Raw genomic sequence first — 19,575 nt, forward strand, 5'->3', positions numbered from 1 at the left:
TGTGAGAACACAAAAGCTAACATTAAGGGTTTAGCGGTGCGCTAAATGGTGATGGAGCTTGCTAAACACTAGGGTGGACGGCCCTATTTTTTGTGGGATAAACGGAGCAAGTGATAGGACAGCAGCGAACACAAAACCGTGCGATGAATATTTGCTAATTGAATTAATGCGGAAAGTTGGGATGAGTAAGAGATGAGGGCACCTAGGAACTGCTGCAAATTCCTCCAACACTGGGTTCTCTCTTTTTTAAGATTTTATTGATTCGTTTGTTGGAGGGGAGGGGAAGAAGCAGACGGGGAGGGAGAAGGATAAACAGACTGCATGCTGAGCATGGGGCCCGACGGGGGGCTCGATCTCACGACCCTGAGCTCACGACCTGAGCTGAAATCAGCAGTCAGGCACTCAACCTGGGCCTCTAAGGTTTTGTTTTTTTCAAAACCCTCATCCCTGAAAGGAGGTCTAATTTAGAAAATGTGGGGAGAGGGAGGCTCTCATGAAAAATAAAAACAAGCAGTTTACGCTTTTTTTTTTTTTTTTTAAAGGCAGGACTGTCTAATGGAGTTGGCTCATTTCTCTTTTCGTCAGCAAACTGGTGACAGTGCTTTTAGACTCCAATCCTTCTTCTGAAGCTGGACTGTGTTTGGCCTTTTAAAGACCAGAGCCATCCTGGACTAGCCATGGAGCTGATCTAGAAAGCCACCTGGGTCATGCACTAAGTTTGGCCGGACAGTGGGTGGTGCCTTTGGTTTGGAAGGTACCCAAACTGTTTGATACTGTATTTTTCTCCCTGAACATTTTTGGAAGAGGTCCAATGGGAGATATGGGTACAAGTGAACTAGAGATCCGTGATCACGGTATCTGATCTGAAAAACCCCATATGTGTGCCTCATTGGAAAACTAGAACTTGAACTTCTTGTCTCAGACATTTGTTTCTTCTATGAATGAGGTCTCACTCCTTCATCGAAAGATAAAGTAGCAAGGGTAAATGAGATTGGTTCTCTAATTCCTGGACCTGAGGTTTGAATTTAATCTGGGACAGGGTGGAGAGAGCACACTTTATATTCATGTGGAGGAGAGAGGGTTGTATCCTCACGGAATCTAGTTTTGTCAAAGAGCAAAGGAGTTTCTGTGGAGGTGAATAAAACTGTGGAGGTTAAGGGCAGCAGAAGAATCTGGAGCTAACTGAGAGCATGCCTGCCTACTTTCAGTTATGGATTCCCCTGTCTGCTCTTCCCAGTGTCAGAACATTCCAGATGTAGGTCCTCAAAGCTGACAGTTTCAGGTGAACAATGACCCCAATTCAATTTCCACAGCTATAATCAACAGTTTCACTGTTTGACTGGGACATTCACTCATGTCATTGGGTGTAAAGCTGTAGCCCAGTGAAGTACCATGGTTGTTGTGTGTAGAACTGAGGGGGGGGCAGGGAGTAAGGTTTCCTTTTATCTTTTTATGATTCCATAGAGCCCAATACTAATACGCTTTTCTCTAGAATTAGAAGAGAAGAGCATTTGGTTGTATGGGTAGAAGAGTTGTGAAACACATGGGTTTGGGTCTCGGGCTTTGCAGAATCAATTCCTGGTTTATCAGTTACCAGCCCCATGACCTTACACAAGTTGCTTGACTGTTCAAAGCTAAATTTGTTCATCTGTAAAATGTGAACAATGATGACATCTACTCTTTAGAGTTAAAAGAAGAAATATGCTTAAGGAATTTAGGATAGCACCTGGAGCATTAGGTAAGCATACCATAAATGCTATAGCAATTAGCTTACTGTTATAGTTAGGCCATGGGGGGACAGGAAAGAAGGGGATTAATAGGTTTACTCTAACCTTGTGCTTTTTATGTCAGATTTATTGAAATATTTTTGTAATGTAACATTTGCCCTTTGTATGAATTTTGACAAATGTGTAGTCATATAATCACCCCTGATAATCAAGACATAGGACAACATGCCAAATAGTTGTCTCCTACCCTTTATGATGATGGCATGGTTATTATGAACTGAAGTCCATAATGTCCTCAGATTTCCTTAGTTTTTACTTTGGGTCTTTGTCTATCCCAGGATGCCCTCCAGGACACCACATTGCATACAGCTGTCTTATCTCCTTGGGCTTTTCTTGACTGTGACAGTTTCTCAGACTTGACCTGTTTGATGACCTTTACAGATTTAAGAAGTACCCATCTGGGTATTTGGCTTTGTCATGTTTTTTCCATGATCAACCTGGGGGTGTGGGTTTTGGGGTAGAAGACCACAGAGGTGAAGTGCCATTCTCATGTCATCATATCAAAGGTATATGCTAATTTTTTTTCTAAAGATTTTATCTATTTATTTATTTGACACAGGGCAAGAGAGTGTGCAAGCAGAGGGAGGAGCAGAGGGAGAAGGCAAGCAGACTTGGCACTCAGCATGGAGCCTGATGTAGGACTCGATCCCCTGCCCCTGAGATCATGACCTGAGCGGAAGGCAAGAGTTGGATGCTTTACCGACTGAGCCACCCAGGCGCCCTGGGTGTGTGCTATTAATCTAACACTATTGTTGTTGACCTGATCACAAGGATGAGGTAATGCTTGCCAGGTTTTTCCACTATAAAGTTCTCCCCTCCTCCCTTCCCTGCTACATTCTTGGAAGGAAGTCACTGTGTGACATCTACACTTAGGGGATGGAGAGTTATGCCCCACTTCCTGGGGGGAGGAGTGCCAAATAAGTTACTTGGAATTCTTTTGCCCTGAAGATTCATCCCTTCTTCTCCATTTATTTATTTATTCAACAATTTATTTATTTATATTGATAAAAATTCATGAATTTTTATTTTATCCTTTGGTTTATAAGCTAATACCACTCTGATCATTGCTCAAATTGCTCCCACTTTGGCTCTTGGGAACTCTTTCAGGTCTTCCCTACGTCCCTTTGAGATACCCCCCAGCACTGTGGAGTCCTTCTTTCTTGGAGGACTTCCTCATTTTCTATCACTACAAGATGCTGCGGGTTCATCTTGTATATTTCCTGCCCAGACCCAGACCCAATGTCCTTTTTTGGAGATTTGTATTAGGAAATCAAAATCTGGACCCGTGGTGTGCTCATTGCTACTTAGATGTCTTAGTTTCTACATCCCCTCAGCTGACAGAGCGTGGAGTACTTTAATTCCTCCAACTTAAAAAAAAAAAAAAACAACAAAACCAAAAAAATGGTTTTCTTAAGCTACAGAATGGCTGAAATAGTGCAGTGAATAATTTTATGTGCTTTAGCTAGATCTTCCCCCCGAACCGTTTGAAAATAATTTGTAGACATCATGACATTTTATCCCTAAATACCTTTTCATCCATCTCTTACACAAAGAACCAGATCCTATGTAATACAACACAATGGCTACAGCTGAGGAAATATTAATTCAGTATTATTCAATTATATTCAGATATTCTTAATGGTCCCCCAAATATATTTTTTTAAACTTTAAAAATCCAGGGCACTTGGGTGGCTTAGTGGGTTGAGCCAGTGCCTTCGCCTCAGGTCATGATCTCAGGGTCCTGAGATGGAGCCCTGCATTGGGCTCTCTGCTCAGCAGGGAGCCTGCTTCTTTGTGCCACCCCCCCATCTGCCTCTCTGCCTACTTGTGATCTCTTTCTCTGTCAAATAAATAAATAAAATCATTTAATAAAAAACTTTAAAAATCCAGGCTCCGATAAATATTTACACATTTTCTTAGTTGTTTTGGCTCTTTATTCTCTGGATTAATTCCCTTTCTGTTTTTTCATTCTGTTGTTGTTTTTGTTGTTGTTGTTGTTGTTTTGTTTTGTTTTGTTTTTTAAGAGTGTGGGTCAGTTGCCTTATCACTATCCCACATTCTGGATTTATCTTCAGGCTAGTGATCTTCAAGCGAAGTAAGGGTTTCTCAACCTCAGCATTGACATTTTGGACCAGATGATTCTTTGTTGTTGGGGCCAGTCCTGTGCATTATAGAAGGTTTAAAAACATCCTTGATGCTCGTAACTAGATGCCAGTAACAACACCCCAGTCATGACGACCAAAAATGTCTCAAAACATTAATAAATGTCCCTGGGGTCATAGTCGCCTCCAGTTGAGAAGCATTGGTCTAGACAGGGATACTAGGATACTAAGTAATGTTGTGTAATGTTGTCAAGGATACTAGGTAATGCTGTGTACCCTTAATGTATCACAGCAGGAAATAAATGGTATCAAGTTGGGTGGAACTTACCATACCAAGTATAATAACTTAAGTTGATAACCAGCAAATCCCTCCATTGTAATTAACTGTAGAAGTACTTGGAGTCTCTACAATCATCCTGTTTCGTTTTTCATCTAATGATTTTAGCATCCACTGATGACTCTCTTTTGAGTCAATACACTAGGGGATGTAAAATGATAATTTTCTACTTCTTTCCGTGCATACAAGCCAGCTGAAACTCTTGTAAAGAGCCTTCCCCTTTATTTTCCCTAAATCTTCCTTTCTCTCTTCTTTAAATATTATTTTGCTGGATAGATTATTTTATTAATTGAATTGTGATTCTTCATCATCCTTATGTTTTGATGATCCAATTATCCCAAATTGGCCAGTGGGAACCATTCACACTAATTACTCTGTCATTTCCTATGAATATGTAAACTAGTTACAATGATTCAAATGAAAACTCTATACAAAGATATACCTAGAGTAGCTTCCCTTCCATCTCCTTCACCTCTTTCTGTATAGGTAACATTTTCATTGGTATTCTGGTTTATTATTTCTTTTTAAATTAAAAAATGTTTTAAATTATTTATTTGTCAGAGAGAGAGAGAGAGAGAGAGAGAACTAGCAGGGGTGGTGGCAGGCAGAGGGAGAAGCAGGCTCCCTGCTGAGCAAGGAGCCCAGTGTGTCACTTGATCCCGGGACTCTGGGATCATGACCTGAGCCAAAAGCAGACGCCCAACCGACTGAGCCACCCAGGCATCCCTTTCTGGTTTATTCTTTCTGTATTTCTTATCCAAAAAGTAGTTAAAAATGCATATGAACACACATGTCTATTCAAAAGGTAGTTTACTGTGTATGTTTTTTGCACCTCGCCTTCCACTTAACAGTACCTAGTGAAATCACAATCAGTTCATACAGACCTTCTTTGCTCTTTCTATGGCCATACAGCCCTCCCTAGTGCATGTGTACCTTACTTTATGCAACCGGCCCTCCATGCTTGAACATTTAGGATGTTTCAAATAGTTTACTACCACAGATGATGCCACAGAGAGTTACATGTGAATATCCTGCTATGAATTTGTGGATGTGTATCCTCAGGGTAAATTCCCAGAAGAGATGCTGTAGGGAAAGGATAAATGCATAAGTAATTGTGTTCTAGACTGCCAAATCTCCTGCCACAGTTGTTGTAATATTCTTCCTACCAGTAATAAACCAGAGCGTTTGTTTTCCTACAGCCTTGCCTGTATAAAGCATTGTAAGCTTATGACTTTTTGCCAAGCTGACATGTGAGAAATGGTGTGTCATGGTAGTTTTACTTTGCATTTTCTGTAAAATGAATGAGGTTAAGCATCTCTTTTTATGCTTAAGGGCAATTTGTTGCACATGATTTTAAAAACCTACTTCTTTCTCCTTCATTTCCTGGCTGTTACCCTAGGTCAGGCTCCTGTGACTTACTACCCAGATTTCTGAAATAATCTGCTGATTTCTCTGCCTGCTGTCATTCTCCCTTTCAGTTATCCTGAACACAGTTAACATGTTACCACATTAATCTTCTTAAAACACTTCTGCAAAACATTCTCTATCTCTTTTTAAAGAACTTTTAATTGGTCCCTTTAGCCACAGAATAGTTTTAAACTCATTAATCCAGAATTCAAGATATGGTTTTCTACCACTTCTGTAAACTTCTCTTTGTTTATTCTCTTATATTTACTTAACAGTACCCCCCCCCCCCGCCAACTTATCTGTGGAGTATATGTTCCAAAACTCCTGTGGATGCCTGAAACCATGGGTAAAACCAAACACTAGGTGTACTATGTTTTTTCTTAGGTGTACATACCTAGGATAAAGTTTAATTTATAAATGAGGCATCATAAGAGATTAACACTAAATACTCCCCCTTTCTGTGATGATCAAGTACGATGTGGTGAGGTGAAGTGAAGAGAATGACAGAGGCATCGTGACGTAGCGTTAGGTGACTGCTGACCTGGCAACACGTCAGAAGGGGGATCGTGTGCTTCTGGACCCCAGTTGACTGCGAAAAACTGAAACCATGGAATGTGAATCTGTGGCTGGGGCTGGTGGGCAGCTATATTGTATTCCTTCTGCAAAATTGGTACATTCGTTGTCCTAAAGTCCATGGCAAAAATTCTCCCCTCCAGACCTTTTTCTGCTGCTTTCCAGTTTGAAATCACCTCTCTAATGCAGCTCTGCCTTCTTAGCTGTTTAAATTCCATGCAAATTCCCACTCCCAGCCTCTTGGAAGCCTTCCTCGACCACTTCAGGGCCCAGACATTCCCTCCTCTTCTAGATTCTATTGCTATGAATGTCTGTCCCCCTATTTGGCAATGAATTTTTATGAGCTTTATCTTGTAAAAAATATTTATTATTTAAGTATAGTTGATATATAGTGTTATATTAGTTGAGGGGCACAACTCAGTGATTTAAAAATTCTGTACATTACACGATGCACACAATGATACAAAGGTGGTCACCGTCTGTCCCTCTACAGTGTTATTACACCATGATTAACTATACTCCCTACTGTACATTCTCTCTCTGTGACCTATTTATTGTAGAACTGGAAGTTTATACCTCTTATCCCAGTCACCTGTTTTGCTTACTCCACAACCCTCTCCTCTCTGCCAACCACTGATTTGTTCTCTGTATTTATGAGTCTGTTTTTGTTTTGTTTTGTTTTTTAGATTCCATGTATAAGTAAAATCATATGGTATTTGTCTCTGACTTTTTTCACTTAGTGTCATATCCTCTAGGTCCATCTGTGTTGTCACAAATGGCAAAGGCTCATTTTTTATGGCTGTATAATATTCCTGTGTGTGTGTGTGTGTGTGTGTGTGTACGTACACATCACACCCTCTTTATCCATTCATCTACTGATGGACTTGGATGGCTTCCCTATTTTGGCTATAGTAAATAATACTGCAGTAAACATCAGGGTGCTTATATCTTTACATGTAGTATTTTCATCTTCTTTGGATAAATAATAGTGGAATTACTAGATTGTATCCTAGTTCTGTTTTTAATTTTTAGAAGAAACTTTGTACTGTTTTCCACAGTGGCTCTACCAATTTACAGTCTTACCAACAGTGCACAGGGGTTCCTTTTTCTCCACATCCTCTTTGATATGTGTTACTTCTTGTCTTTCCAACTGTAGCCATTCTGACAGGTGTAAGATAATAGCTCCTTCTAGTTTTAATTTGCTTCTCTTTAATAATTAGTGATGGTGAACATATTTTCATGTGTCTGTTTGCCATCTGTTTGTCTTCTTAAGAAAAGTGTCTATTCATGTCCTCTGGCCATTTTTTTCAGCTGGATTGTTTGAGGGTTTTTTGGGTGTTGAGTTGTATAAGTTCTTTTGTATTTTGGATTTTAACACTTTATTGGATGTGTATGATTGGCAAATACCTTCTCCCATTCAGCAGGTTGCATTTTCATTTTGTTGATGGCTTTCTTCGCTCTGCAAAACCTTTTTATTTTGGTGTAGTGCCGGTGGTTTATTTTTGCTTTTGTACCCCTTGCTTGAGGAGATATATCCATAAATATTTTGCTAAAGCTAGTGTCAAAAAGACTACTGCCTATATTTTCTTTTGGGAGCTTGATGGTTTCAGGTCTTTAATCCATTTGGAGTTTATTTTTATTTTTATGTATAGTGTACGAAAGTGGGCCACTCTGATTCTTTTGCATGGAGCTCTAGATCTCCTAGCACAGTTTGTTGAAGAGTCTTCCTTATTGTGTATTTTTGCCTCCTTTGTCATAGACTAATTGCCTATTTAGGCGTTGGTTTTTTCCTGGGCTCTCTATTCTGTTCTGTTGCTCTCTGTGTCTCTTTTTGTGCCAGTACCATACAGTTTTGATTATTATAGCTTTCTGGTATATCTTGAGATCATGGAGCACGATACCTGCGACTTTGTTTTCTCTCATGATTACTTTGTCTATTTGTGTTCTTTGGTGGTTCCATTGAAATTTTAGGATTATTTGTTTTAGTTTTACTAAAAATACTGTTGGTATTTTGAAAGTGATCTCACTGAATCTATAGAGTATTATGTGTGGTATGGACATTTAACGATATTAAGTTTTCCAGTCCATGAGCATGGAATATCTTTCCATTTATTTACATTATCTTCACTTTATTTCATCACTGTCTTATAGTTTGCAGAGTACAGGTCTTTCACCTATTGGGTTAAATTTATTCCTAGGTATTTAATTTTTTGATGCAGTCGTAAATTGGATTGTTTTCTTAAATTCTTTCTGCTACTTTGTTATTACCGTATAAAAATGCAACCCGTGTCTGTGTATCAATTTTATATCCTGTGTCTTTACTGAATTCATTTATTATATCATATTTTTTGGTGGAATCTTTAGAGTTTTCTATATATCTAGCATCGTGTCCTCTGCAAATAGTGATGGTTTTACATCTTCATTTCTGATTTGGATACATTTTATTTATTTTTCTTTCCTAATTGTTGGGGCTAGGATTTCCAGTACTATGCTGAAGAAAAGTGTTAAGAGTAGACATTCTTTTCTTGTTCTTGATCTTAGAGGAAAAGCTTTCAGTTTTCACCATTGAGTATGATATTAGCTGTGGGTTTTTCATATATGGCCTTTATTATGTTGAAGTATGTTCCCTATAAACCCATTCTGTTGAGAGTTTTTATCACAAATGAATGTTGAATTTTGTCTCATACTTTTTCTTATCTCTTGAGATGATCATATGTTTTTTAATCCTTTGCTTTGTTAATGTGATTATCAAGTTGATTGATTTATGAATATTGAACTATTCTTGTATTCTCAGAATAAATCCCACTTGATTCTTTGAAAATATTGTTGAGTTCAGGGGCGCCTGGGTGGCTCAGTGGGTTAAGCCTCTGCTTTCGCTCAGGTCATGATTTCGAGTCCTGGGATGGAGACCCACATCTGACTCTCTGCTCAGCAGGGAGCCTGCTTCCCCACCCTCTCTCTGCCTGCCTCTCTGCCTACTTGTCATTTCTGCCTGTCAAATAAATAAAATAAAATAAAGGAAAATATTGTTGAGTTCAGTTTGCTACAACTTCATTGAGGACTTCTGTAGCTACGTTTATTAGGGATAATGACCTACATCTTTCTTTTTTTGTAGTTTCTTGTCTGGTTTGGATATTAGGGCAATGCTGGTGTCATAGAATGGATTTGGGAGCTTTCCTTCCTTTTCTGTTTTTGGAACAGTTTTATCCTTATAGCCTTTTTCTTGTATTACAAGCACTTAAAAATTTTAAATTTGTGTATATTTTCCTCCAAGAGTAGGGACTAAAGCCATTTAAATGGGTGAAAATGAAGGGATTTTTATCACCTACTTCTAAGCCAAAATAAAGGCACACTGATGCCTATTTTATTGACAAGGTAAGGAAGCAAACAGATCTTAGTGACTGGATTAAGATCAATTATTAAGTCAGAGGGTTATAAGTATGGACCCCAAATCTTAGGTCAAGTGTCATACCTATTACTATAGCCCCTAAATGAAAGCAAACAAACAAACAAAAAAAAACCACAACTTAAGATATTAAGTAAAAATGACTCCTTTTACTTATTCTCTCAATTAATGAAGAAATATAATTTAGAAAACTTTGATTTATCTTAAAATTTCCATTCAAGATACTAGCTATAAAGATAGAATTTCGCATCCAATCATCTCGGAGCACGATGGTGTTATATAAAATGCTCTCTTTGCTTTCAGCCTTATCAAGAAGAGAAGTCTAAGGGAGAACAGATTGGTGGTTGCCAGAAGCAGAGGGTGAAGGGTGTCTAAAGGTACAAACTTCTACTTATAAAATAAACAAATCCTGGGATGTAATGTGTAGCATGATGAGTGCATTGTATATTTGAGAGTTGTTAAGATGGTAGATAGTAAAAATTCTCATCACGAGAAAAAAAGTCTATAACTCTAAGGTGACAACTATTAACTAGACTTATTGTGATGATCACTGCACATGTAAATAAATTTTGAATCCTTTGTACACCTGAAATGAATATAATTTTCTATGTCAGTTATATCTCAAAGAAGAAGAGAAATCTAACCCTGTAATAATAAAAACATCCCTGTTTTTTCCTAGAAAAGCAAATTCAATATTTTCCTCCAAATACAATAGCCACTTTTGATCATGTTTCCTTTTCTCTTCTCTATCTGGTAATCTTCCCTCGAAATAATAAATATCTCCACCCAGGAACTAGACAAGATCAGAGTCAGTCTGGAATTTGAGTTCTTTTATATTGGGTGTTGAAAATCTTAATCTATAGTTGCACCAAAGATCTGAAAAAGAATAAAAAACTCAGAAAAAAAATTCCACCATCTCTAACAACTCACCTTTACATGATATAGAAGAAATGTCTCAGAGCAACTGATTTTACTTTTCTGTAACTCTTCTAGAGATTGTCTAGCTCAGGTTCAAAGATGAATCTATGTTATTAAAATGGAAGAAAATGGCGCTCTTTCTTTCTAAAGGATGATATCCCTTCTCCAAGAAGACTCTTGGGAAAATCCAAGGTAAATTATTCATATATTTTAAAATTCATATTTGTATCTTAAAATAATGAAATTTGATAAGTTGTGTCCCCTTCAAATCTCCCATATAGTTCTAATATTTTATGAAAAATGATTTATTTCTTTATTATATGATTTATTTCCTCTTCTTGGCCCACAGACAAAGTTTGAATAGAGAAAACCTCATTTCTAGATCCCTTGATATCCTGAGCCATGCATCTCCACTTTAAGTTTTGGCAACTCTAAGTTCAGTTCAACAAACATTGTACATGATAAATTTATTGTACCTTTATTATATCCTAGGCCTGCTGTTAGCTCTTTTCATAGCACAGTGTATAAGTCATAGAGCTTATGCTAAGTAATTTAGTGAGGCAGAAGGGTATGTATGCACCAAATATTATACAGATCAGCTTTAAAAAAATATTATTGCTGGCCTAGAAACAATTGGAAGCAAGAAAAGAGATTTAACTCAGGTACAAAAAGTGACAAAGACTCCGCAAATAAGGTGATAATCGAATTCAGCCAGGGCAACCTAAAAATTCACAAGGTCCAACGTATAGAGACTTCATAAGACAAAATTTCTAATTTAAAATGAGAATTTAGCAGCGTTTAGAATGTCCTAGGCACTCTCCTGTGATTCCACAGAACACTGTACCTCTCTGTATTGTGGCAGCTTGCCTTGTACAAGATTTAGTTCCAGGTTACATGGACCAGCCAGAGAGGGCCTTACAGTAGGATCACAACCATTTCAATTCGGAATTCCCAGTGCCACAGGGAGCACTCAACACATTTTAAACCATTAAATTTTCGTAAAAGAGTAAATGAACTAAATGTTTCAGTAGCACTTTGCAGAGTGAATCAAACTTTCTAACTTACCTCTTTTTGCAAGTTGATTCTTTTGGATTTTAAGTCCCCAAATGGCCTACGTCTAATAAGGATTTTATTTTCCAGTGGCTGAACTTGGTCTTGTCTGGAGCTACATCAGCTAAGCGAAGGGTGGGCGTAATGTAGATCCCTAGTGACTGTGGTTGTCACTGTTTCCCGGTTTTGGGATTTTACAGTAGGCGCGCGCGCGCACACACACACACACACAACCACACCCCCTCTGTGATACACAAAGATGCTGGCATGTTCACACAACATACAATAACAACAAAGGTGCAAAAGGAAACCACAAAAATTAGCTGGAATATGAAATCTAATGGAGGAATATAGTTTGGACTCAAGATAGTCAGGACATTTATCCCTGCTCCCTGCAAGGAAGACCACCTCCTGTCACTTCACAAGATAACTCTGGAATTTGCTTATCTTTTCAATTTTAGTACTTTTATTACGTCTGTTTAGGTCTATTTTTGCTTCCCAGAAAATTAGCACCTTTGCCTTTAAATCTCTTGCTGTAAATGTTAACCCCTTCCTAAGTGTGATTTCATTATTAGATTTTATTTTCCAATAATATATGCCCCACTTCATAATGGAAAGTAATGGGAGAATGGTATTCAAGTTCCTAAAACCTCTGTTTCATTATGATATTATAAAAATGCATCATTTCCACTGAGGGCAGAGAGAATCTGTGACAGCCATCAGATAAATTATAATTCATGTATAATATTTAAGAATTCAAGGAAATCCTTTAGGTCAAGTTGATAAAAAGTCTACTTAATCCTGGCAGAGCCTGACCTCTTGCAACCTCATGAGTGTTTGCTGAAGCCTTGGCTTCACGAGGCAGCTTATTAGAAAGGTAATTCTCAGGCCTGACCCAGACCTGTGAATCAGAATTTGCATTTTGACAAATCCCCTATGGGATTTGTGTGCACATTAAAGTTTTAGAAGGAAGAGTTAGCCAGTCATAGAGAAACTCCATGAACAGAAATTACTCTGTCTTTAATTTAGCTTGGGTTTCCTCCCAAAGATCTACAGACCCAAGCATTAATAATTTTCAGTATCTTGATTAAATTTACATTAAGATACATTCCTGGAATTTGATGGTCTCCATATATTTCATTTTGTATCCATTACAATGGTTCTGTGTTGTACAGACTGTCCGTCTCCTCCTTACCACAGGAAAACCAGGCATGCGTGGGGAGAAATGGATCAGCGATTTGAATTAGAGAATGATACGGAAGACTGACGAGGACTGTTCATTGTATGGTGGGGGTTTCAACTCAGTCACCACATTGATTCTTCTCAAAGAGTTGTCTTAGGCTTCAGCCAATGGAGTCATTTCTGCAAAGGAAAACCCCCAAACTTGGGGGTTTGTGAATAACATGCCAAATAAATTAGATTAATTAGGCACTTCTTTGCTTGAGTTTCTTTCTCCCACCATGGTTTATCTCTTTATTTGTGACCCTGAGAAGCCAAGGAGAGGCCACATCCTATGTAACTAGAAACATGGTTGCTGAAGGTATCCCTTGCCAGACAGCTAACGACCAAAGGAAAAGATGCTTGTCCTTTCCTTAAACTTGGCTTTACTGGTGGTAACAATGACATTCCTGCTGAAAAAATCAAGAGGTGTGGGAAAAAAGAGAAAAAAAAAAAAACTGTGTCAACTCTTAAGGTAACAAAAAAAATGTGGCATACCCAAGCTGCATCCCAGACATCCTTCTTCACAAGGCACACATTCTTCATAGTCTGGGTCTTGAACTTCACCTATATAGGAAGAGTGAGAAATAGCGATTCATTTTTGCTGAGTGGAGATGCGTTCATTGCTATGAAAATATGTTGGCATGTAACTTGCTTTCTGCCCTTTCCTTTTCTCAGAGACAATGAATTTTAATTCTTTTAGCTGTTGCTTTGTTTTTAACCTCCAAATGTCTAAATGACATGATTATGATGCTACCTACCTCTTGATTTTATTCTTAGGCATTACCTGTAGTGGTAAAGACTAGCTTTGTTTCACCACCATTCCAACAGACATAGACATACTTTCGATCCTCCCAAATTTTGCTTGATTAATATTCAGTATTTATAGTTCGTAATATTTATAATATGATTATTCTAGTATTATTCATATTTTGATGATATTTGGGCTCTTGTATACCTTTTTGTTTTCTCTTATGCTGCTATTTTTCTGGCTTCTTTTTTATTTTTAGAGTATCTGTCCTTAATTCATCCTCAACTGTACAAGTAGAAATCTCCCAGCTCGTGCTTAGTTTATTTTGTTCGTTTTTAAATTTTTTTTATTGTGTTATGTTAGTCACTATATAGCATTAGTTCTTGATGTAGTGTTCCAAGATTCACTGTTTATGTATAACACCCAGTGCTCCATGCAGTATGTGCCCTCCTTAATACCCACCACCAGGCTCACCGTCTCCCCACCTCCTCCCCTCTTAAACCCTCAGTTTGTTTCTCAGAGTCCACAGTCTCTCATGGTTCGTCTCCCTCTTTAATTGCCTCCGCTTCACTTTTCATTTCCTTCTCCTCATGGCCTTCATGTTATTCCTTATGTTCCACATGTAAGTGAAACCATATGATAATTGACTCTCTCTGCTTGACTTATTTCACTCAGCAAAATCTCTTCCAGTCTCGTCCATGCTGATACAAAAGATGGGTATTCATCCTTTCTGATGGAGGCGTAATACTCCATTGTATATATGGACCACATCTTCTTTATCCATTCGTCTTTTGAAGGGCATCTTGGCTCTTTCCACAGTTTGGTGACTGTGGCCATTGCTGCTATGAACATTGGGGTACCGATGGCCCTTCTTTTCACTACATCTGTATCTTTGGGGTAAATACCCAGTAGTGCAATTGCCAGGTCATAGGATAGCTCTGTTTTTAATTTTTTGAGGAATCTCCACACTGTTTTCCAAAATGACTGCACCAACTTGCATTCCCACCAACAGTGTAAGTGGGTTCCCCTTTCTCCACATCCTCTCCAACACTTGTTGTTTCTTGCCTTGTTAATCTTTGTGATTCTAACTGGTGTAAGAATCAAATAATAAATAACAAATAATAATATAAATAATAAATCAAATTTATTTTGATTTGAATTTCCTAGATGGCTAATGATGATGAGCATTTTTTCATGTGTCTGCTGGCCATTTGTTTGTCTTCTTTGGAGAAGTGTCTGTTCATGTCTTCTGTCCATTTTTTGACTTGATTGTCTGTTGTTGGGTGTTGAGTTTGAGAAGATCTTTACAGATCTTGGATATCAGCCCTTTGACTGTGGTGTCATTTGTGAATATTTTCTCCACTCCATGGGTTGCCTTTTTGTTTTGTTCACTGTTTCCTTTGTATTTGTATCTTTTTTTTTTTTTTAAAGATTTTATTTATTAATTTGACAGAGAGAAATCACAAGTAGACAGAGAGGCAGCCAGAGAGAGAGAGAGAGGGAAGCAGGCTCTCTGCCGAGCAGAGAGCCCGATGCGGGACTCGATCCCAGGACTCTGAGATCATTACCTGAGCCGAAGGCAGCGGCTTAACCCACTGAGCCACCCAGGCGCCCCTGTATTTGTATCTTTTTACTGTCATCCTGAGGATTCCTTTCATCCCTGTCTTCCTTTGATGCCCCATTTTCTGGACCTTATATTTTCAAATTCCTGTTCTATTTGTTTTGTGGAATGTACCCTTTACAAGTAATTATCCCAAGAGAGGATGCATGGGAGGTAAAGTTTTGGAAAACTTGCATGACAATACTCTTTTTTTTAACCCTCACACATGACTCATGGCTTGACTGAATTTAGGATTAAAAAGAGAAATGGTTTCTTTTCTCAAAAGTTTGAAGTTTTTGTTCCATTTTTATGTTTTAGTTCCCAGTATTGTTGAGAAGTTGTCATTCTGATAGCCAATCCTTCTTGTATGACCTGCTTTTTTACTCATAAGAGTTTATAGGGTTTTCTTTTTGCCAAAAATAGAAATCTACTTTCCAAATTCTTACAATAATGTGCCTTGGTGTGTGTCTTTTAAAAATCCATTATGCCGTACATGCAGAAGGCTTGTTCAATCTGGAAATTCATGCCTTTCAGTTCTGGGGTAATTTTCTGAATTATTTCTTTGTTAATATTCTCTATTATGTTTTTGCTGTTTACTCTTTAAAAACCTAAATTATTTGAATTCCTGGGTTGACCCTGAATTTTTCTTCCCTCTTCTCCATTTTCTACTTTTACTTTTTATTTTAGTTCTACTGTCTCAGTGATTTTAAAGTTTTTTAAAAATCCTTTCCCCCCTTCATTTCCATTCTTCTATAATTGATTTTTGAAAGTTTTTTGAAAAAATTTTTAAAAGATTTTACTTATTCAGTTGAGAGAGAGAGAACAAGCAGGGGTGGGGCAGAGGTACAGAGAGTGAGAGAGAAGCAGATTCCCCGCTGAGCAGGGAGCCTGATGGAGGGTTTGATCCCAGGACCTGCAGATTGTGACCCGAGCTGAAGGCAGATGCTTAACTGACTGAGCCACCCAGGTGCCCCACTATAGTTGTTTTTAAAGATTTATTTATTTGAGACAGACAGAGCCCCCCCACACCCCTGCCACTCATCTGTGTGCATAAATTGGGCGAGGGCAGAGGGAGAGAATCTCAGACTCTCCACTGAGCATGAAGCCCAGTGTGGGGCTTGATCTCATTATCCATGAGATCTTGACTTGAACCAAAACCTACAGTCTGATGCCTAATCACCTGAGCCACCCAGGTGTCCCCCCACTTTATTCTATAATTTTCTTTTTTAATTTTTTTTTTTTTTTTGCAGCGCCTCATTTGGATGTGTCTGGAGTCTTGGAAGCTTGACTACCCTACGTTCTCCTACAAATGGACCTTGAGAGCTTGTTTGGAGGTTCTAGCAGGGGAGCGCAGCTACTCGTATACCCTTGACCGAAGAATGGTCCTCTCCTCTATCGGGGAAGGGCGTCCTCTTCGACCGAGCGCGCAGCTTCGGGAGGGACGCACATGGAGCGGTGAGGGAGGAAGGGGACACCCGCCTAGCCAGCCAGATCAGCCGAATCAACCCTGGTGATCAATGGGGTGACAGATGTCGCAGCCAGATCGCCCTCACATCCTATTCTATAATTTTCAAAAAAAATTTCCAAGATCCATTTTTATTTTCTGAGTATTTCTTAATGTATTTTTTAAATTATGTGTTTCCGGTCTATAGTATAATTTGATATCTGTATATATTGCAAAGTGATCACCCTCAAAATCCAGTTACCATGCATCACCCTATAGTTGGTCCCCTTCAGCCCTTTCTCCCAGCCCACACCCTCTTCTCTCTGGTAACCATGAGTCTGTTCTCTGTATCTATCAGTTTTGTTTTGTGTCTTAGATTCTACATATGAGTGAAATCATATGGTATTTGTCTTTCTTCTGATTTATTCCACAAGCACAATACCCTCATGGCCCATCCATATTGTAAATGGCAACATTTTATTCTTTTTTTTAATGGATCAACTTTATCCATTCATCTACTGGTGAACATTTAGCTATTTTCAGGTTTTTGGCTATTGTAAATGCCATAATGAACACAGGGATGAGTATATCTTTTCAAATTTGTGTTTTCTTGTTTTTTGGATAAAAACCCAGTAGTGTTGTAACTGGATCATGTGGTAGTTTTATTCTTAATTTTTTGAGGACTATCCATATGTTTTCCACAGGGACTACATCAAATTACATTCCCACTAACAGGGTATGAGGGTTTCCTTTTCTTTGCATTCTCTCTAACACTTGTGATTTTTGTCTTTTGGTAATAGCCATTCTAATGGGTATGAGGTGATATCTCATTGTGGTTTTGATTTGTGTTTCCCTGAAAACTAGTGATGCTGAACATCTTTTCTTGTGCTCATTGGCCATCAGTTTGTCTACTTTAGATGAGTCTTTAATGAATTTTTAGTTAATTTTTGTGTATGGTACAATGAAGTGGTCCACATTCATTCTTTTGCATGTAGCTCACCAGTTCTCTTGGCACCATTTATCGAAAAGATTCTTTTCTCCTTTGTATGTTCTTGGTTCTTTCTTCATAATCAATTGTCCATATATGCATGGGTCTATTTCTGGGCTCTCAGTTCTGTTCAACTTACATGTCCTTTTTCTTTTTCTTTTTTTTTCTTTTTTTGGTGTGCCAGCACCATATTGTTTTGAATACTATAGCTTTGTAGTATAGTTTGAAGTAAGGGAATGTGATATCTCCAGCTTTGTTCTTCTTTCTCAAGATAGCTCTAGCTATATAGTATCTTTTGAATGGTGAATTTAGTCCATTTACATATAAAGTAATTATGGGCAAGTATATACTTACTGTCATTTTGATTATTGTCTCCTGGTTGTTTTTGAAGTTCCTCTCTCTTCCCTTGTGGTCTGGTGGCCTTCTTTAGTATTATGTTTAGATTCCTTCCTCATTTTCTTTTGAATATTTACTATGGTCTTTTTCCTTTGTGGTTACCATGAGGTCCACATATAATATCCCATGTATATAAGAGGTTTTTTAAAGTTGACAGCATCTTAATTTTGAACACATTCCAAAGCTCCACATTTTATAATTTCGGTGACATACATTACATCTTTTAATTTTATGCATCCATAATTATTTTAATTTTAATTAATTATACTATTTTTGTCTTTTAACCTTAAACTTACTTTGTAAGTGATAGATTCACTATTCACTACCTTTATCATGTATTTACCTTTTCCAATAAGATTAATACTTTCATATGTTTTCATATTATTAGTGTCTTTTCTTTTTAGTTTAGAGAAATCTCCTTACCGTTTCTTGTAAAGCTGTTTTAGTAGTAATGATCTCCTTTAGATTTTGCTTATCTGGAAAACTCCTAGCCTCTCCTTCATCCTGAAGGATAACCTTTACAAGTAGACAATTTTTGGTTGGAAATTTTTTTCTTTCACCACTTTGAATCTGCTACTCCCTTCTGGCCTATAAAATTTCTGCTGAAAAATTTTCTTTTCTTTTTTTTTTTTTTCCTAAAGATTTTATTTATTTGACAGACAGAGCTCACAAGTAGACAGAGAGGCAGGCAGAGAGAGGAGGAAGCAGGCTCCCCTCGAAGCAGAGAGCCCGATGTGGGGCCCGATCCCAGGACCCTGGGATCACGACCCGAGCCGAAGGCAGAGGCTTAACCCACTGAGCCACCCAGGCGCCCCTGAAAATTTTTCTAATAAGCATATGAGTTTTCTTTGTAAAATAAATCGTTTGTTTAATAAACAAATAAATTGTTTTTCTGCACCTCTTTTTAGATTCTCTCTCTTAACTCTTACCATTTTAATTATGTATCTTGGTGTGGTTCTCTTTGGGTTCCTCTTATTTGGAATTCTCTGGGATTCCAGGGCCTAGATGTCTGTTTTCTTCCCCAGGTTAGAGAAGTTTCTAACCATTATTTCTTTGAATATTTTTTCTGTGTCTTGTTGTGTCTCTCTGTCTTTTTAAAAAAGATTTTATTTATTTTAGTGAGAGAGAGTGCAAGTGAGTTGGGAGAGGAGCAAAGAGGGAGAAGCAGAGAGAATCTGAAGCAGACTCCTCACTCATCACAGAGCCTGATCTCATGACTATGAGATCATGACCTGAGCCAAAACCAAGAGTTCGGTGCTTAACTGACTGAGTCACCTAGGTTCCCCTTGATGTGTCTCTTTTATCTTTAGTTGTAGAGGTGCTGTTTATCTAGTTCTCAGGTCCTTTTTGGAGGGAAATTATTCGGCATGTAGCCATAAAATTATAGTATCTGTAGAAAGAGATGAGTTCAAAGTCTTTTTACACTCCCACCCTGAATCCCCCTTCTAATCTCTTTCCATTCATTTAATAGATTGGATCAGATTGATTGGTACAAACAGAGTAAGTCAAGCTATATGCCATGCAACTAGTTTTGACATAAAGATGGTAGATTTTATTAAAAAAATAAGTTCCATTTCTGGGAGTATGGAATTGGGTAT

The 19,575-nt window shown here is 38.0% G+C and overlaps 1 protein-coding gene and 1 long non-coding RNA gene across 2 annotated transcripts in view; one reads left to right on the forward strand and one right to left on the reverse strand.

Annotated features, from left to right (window-relative positions):
- The window catches only part of PCSK5 (proprotein convertase subtilisin/kexin type 5), a 450,143-nt gene that overhangs the window by 74,171 nt on the left and 356,397 nt on the right, over positions 1 to 19,575 (reverse strand). The window contains 1 exon segment of the mRNA XM_045085372.1: positions 13,297 to 13,365. Within this exon segment, the coding sequence (XP_044941307.1) occupies positions 13,297 to 13,365 (69 nt within the window).
- LOC106003732 lies at positions 1,649 to 13,647 on the forward strand. The gene is made up of 4 exons (XR_001176392.2): positions 1,649 to 1,738; positions 9,916 to 9,989; positions 10,606 to 10,722; positions 12,781 to 13,647. It is a non-coding gene; the product is annotated as an uncharacterized LOC106003732 (long non-coding RNA).

The sequence above is a fragment of the Mustela putorius genome, unplaced genomic scaffold, assembly GCF_011764305.1.
Source record: "Mustela putorius furo isolate JIRA1106 unplaced genomic scaffold, ASM1176430v1.1 tig00000854_pilon_pilon_pilon, whole genome shotgun sequence".
Classification (NCBI taxonomy): domain Eukaryota; kingdom Metazoa; phylum Chordata; class Mammalia; order Carnivora; family Mustelidae; genus Mustela; species Mustela putorius.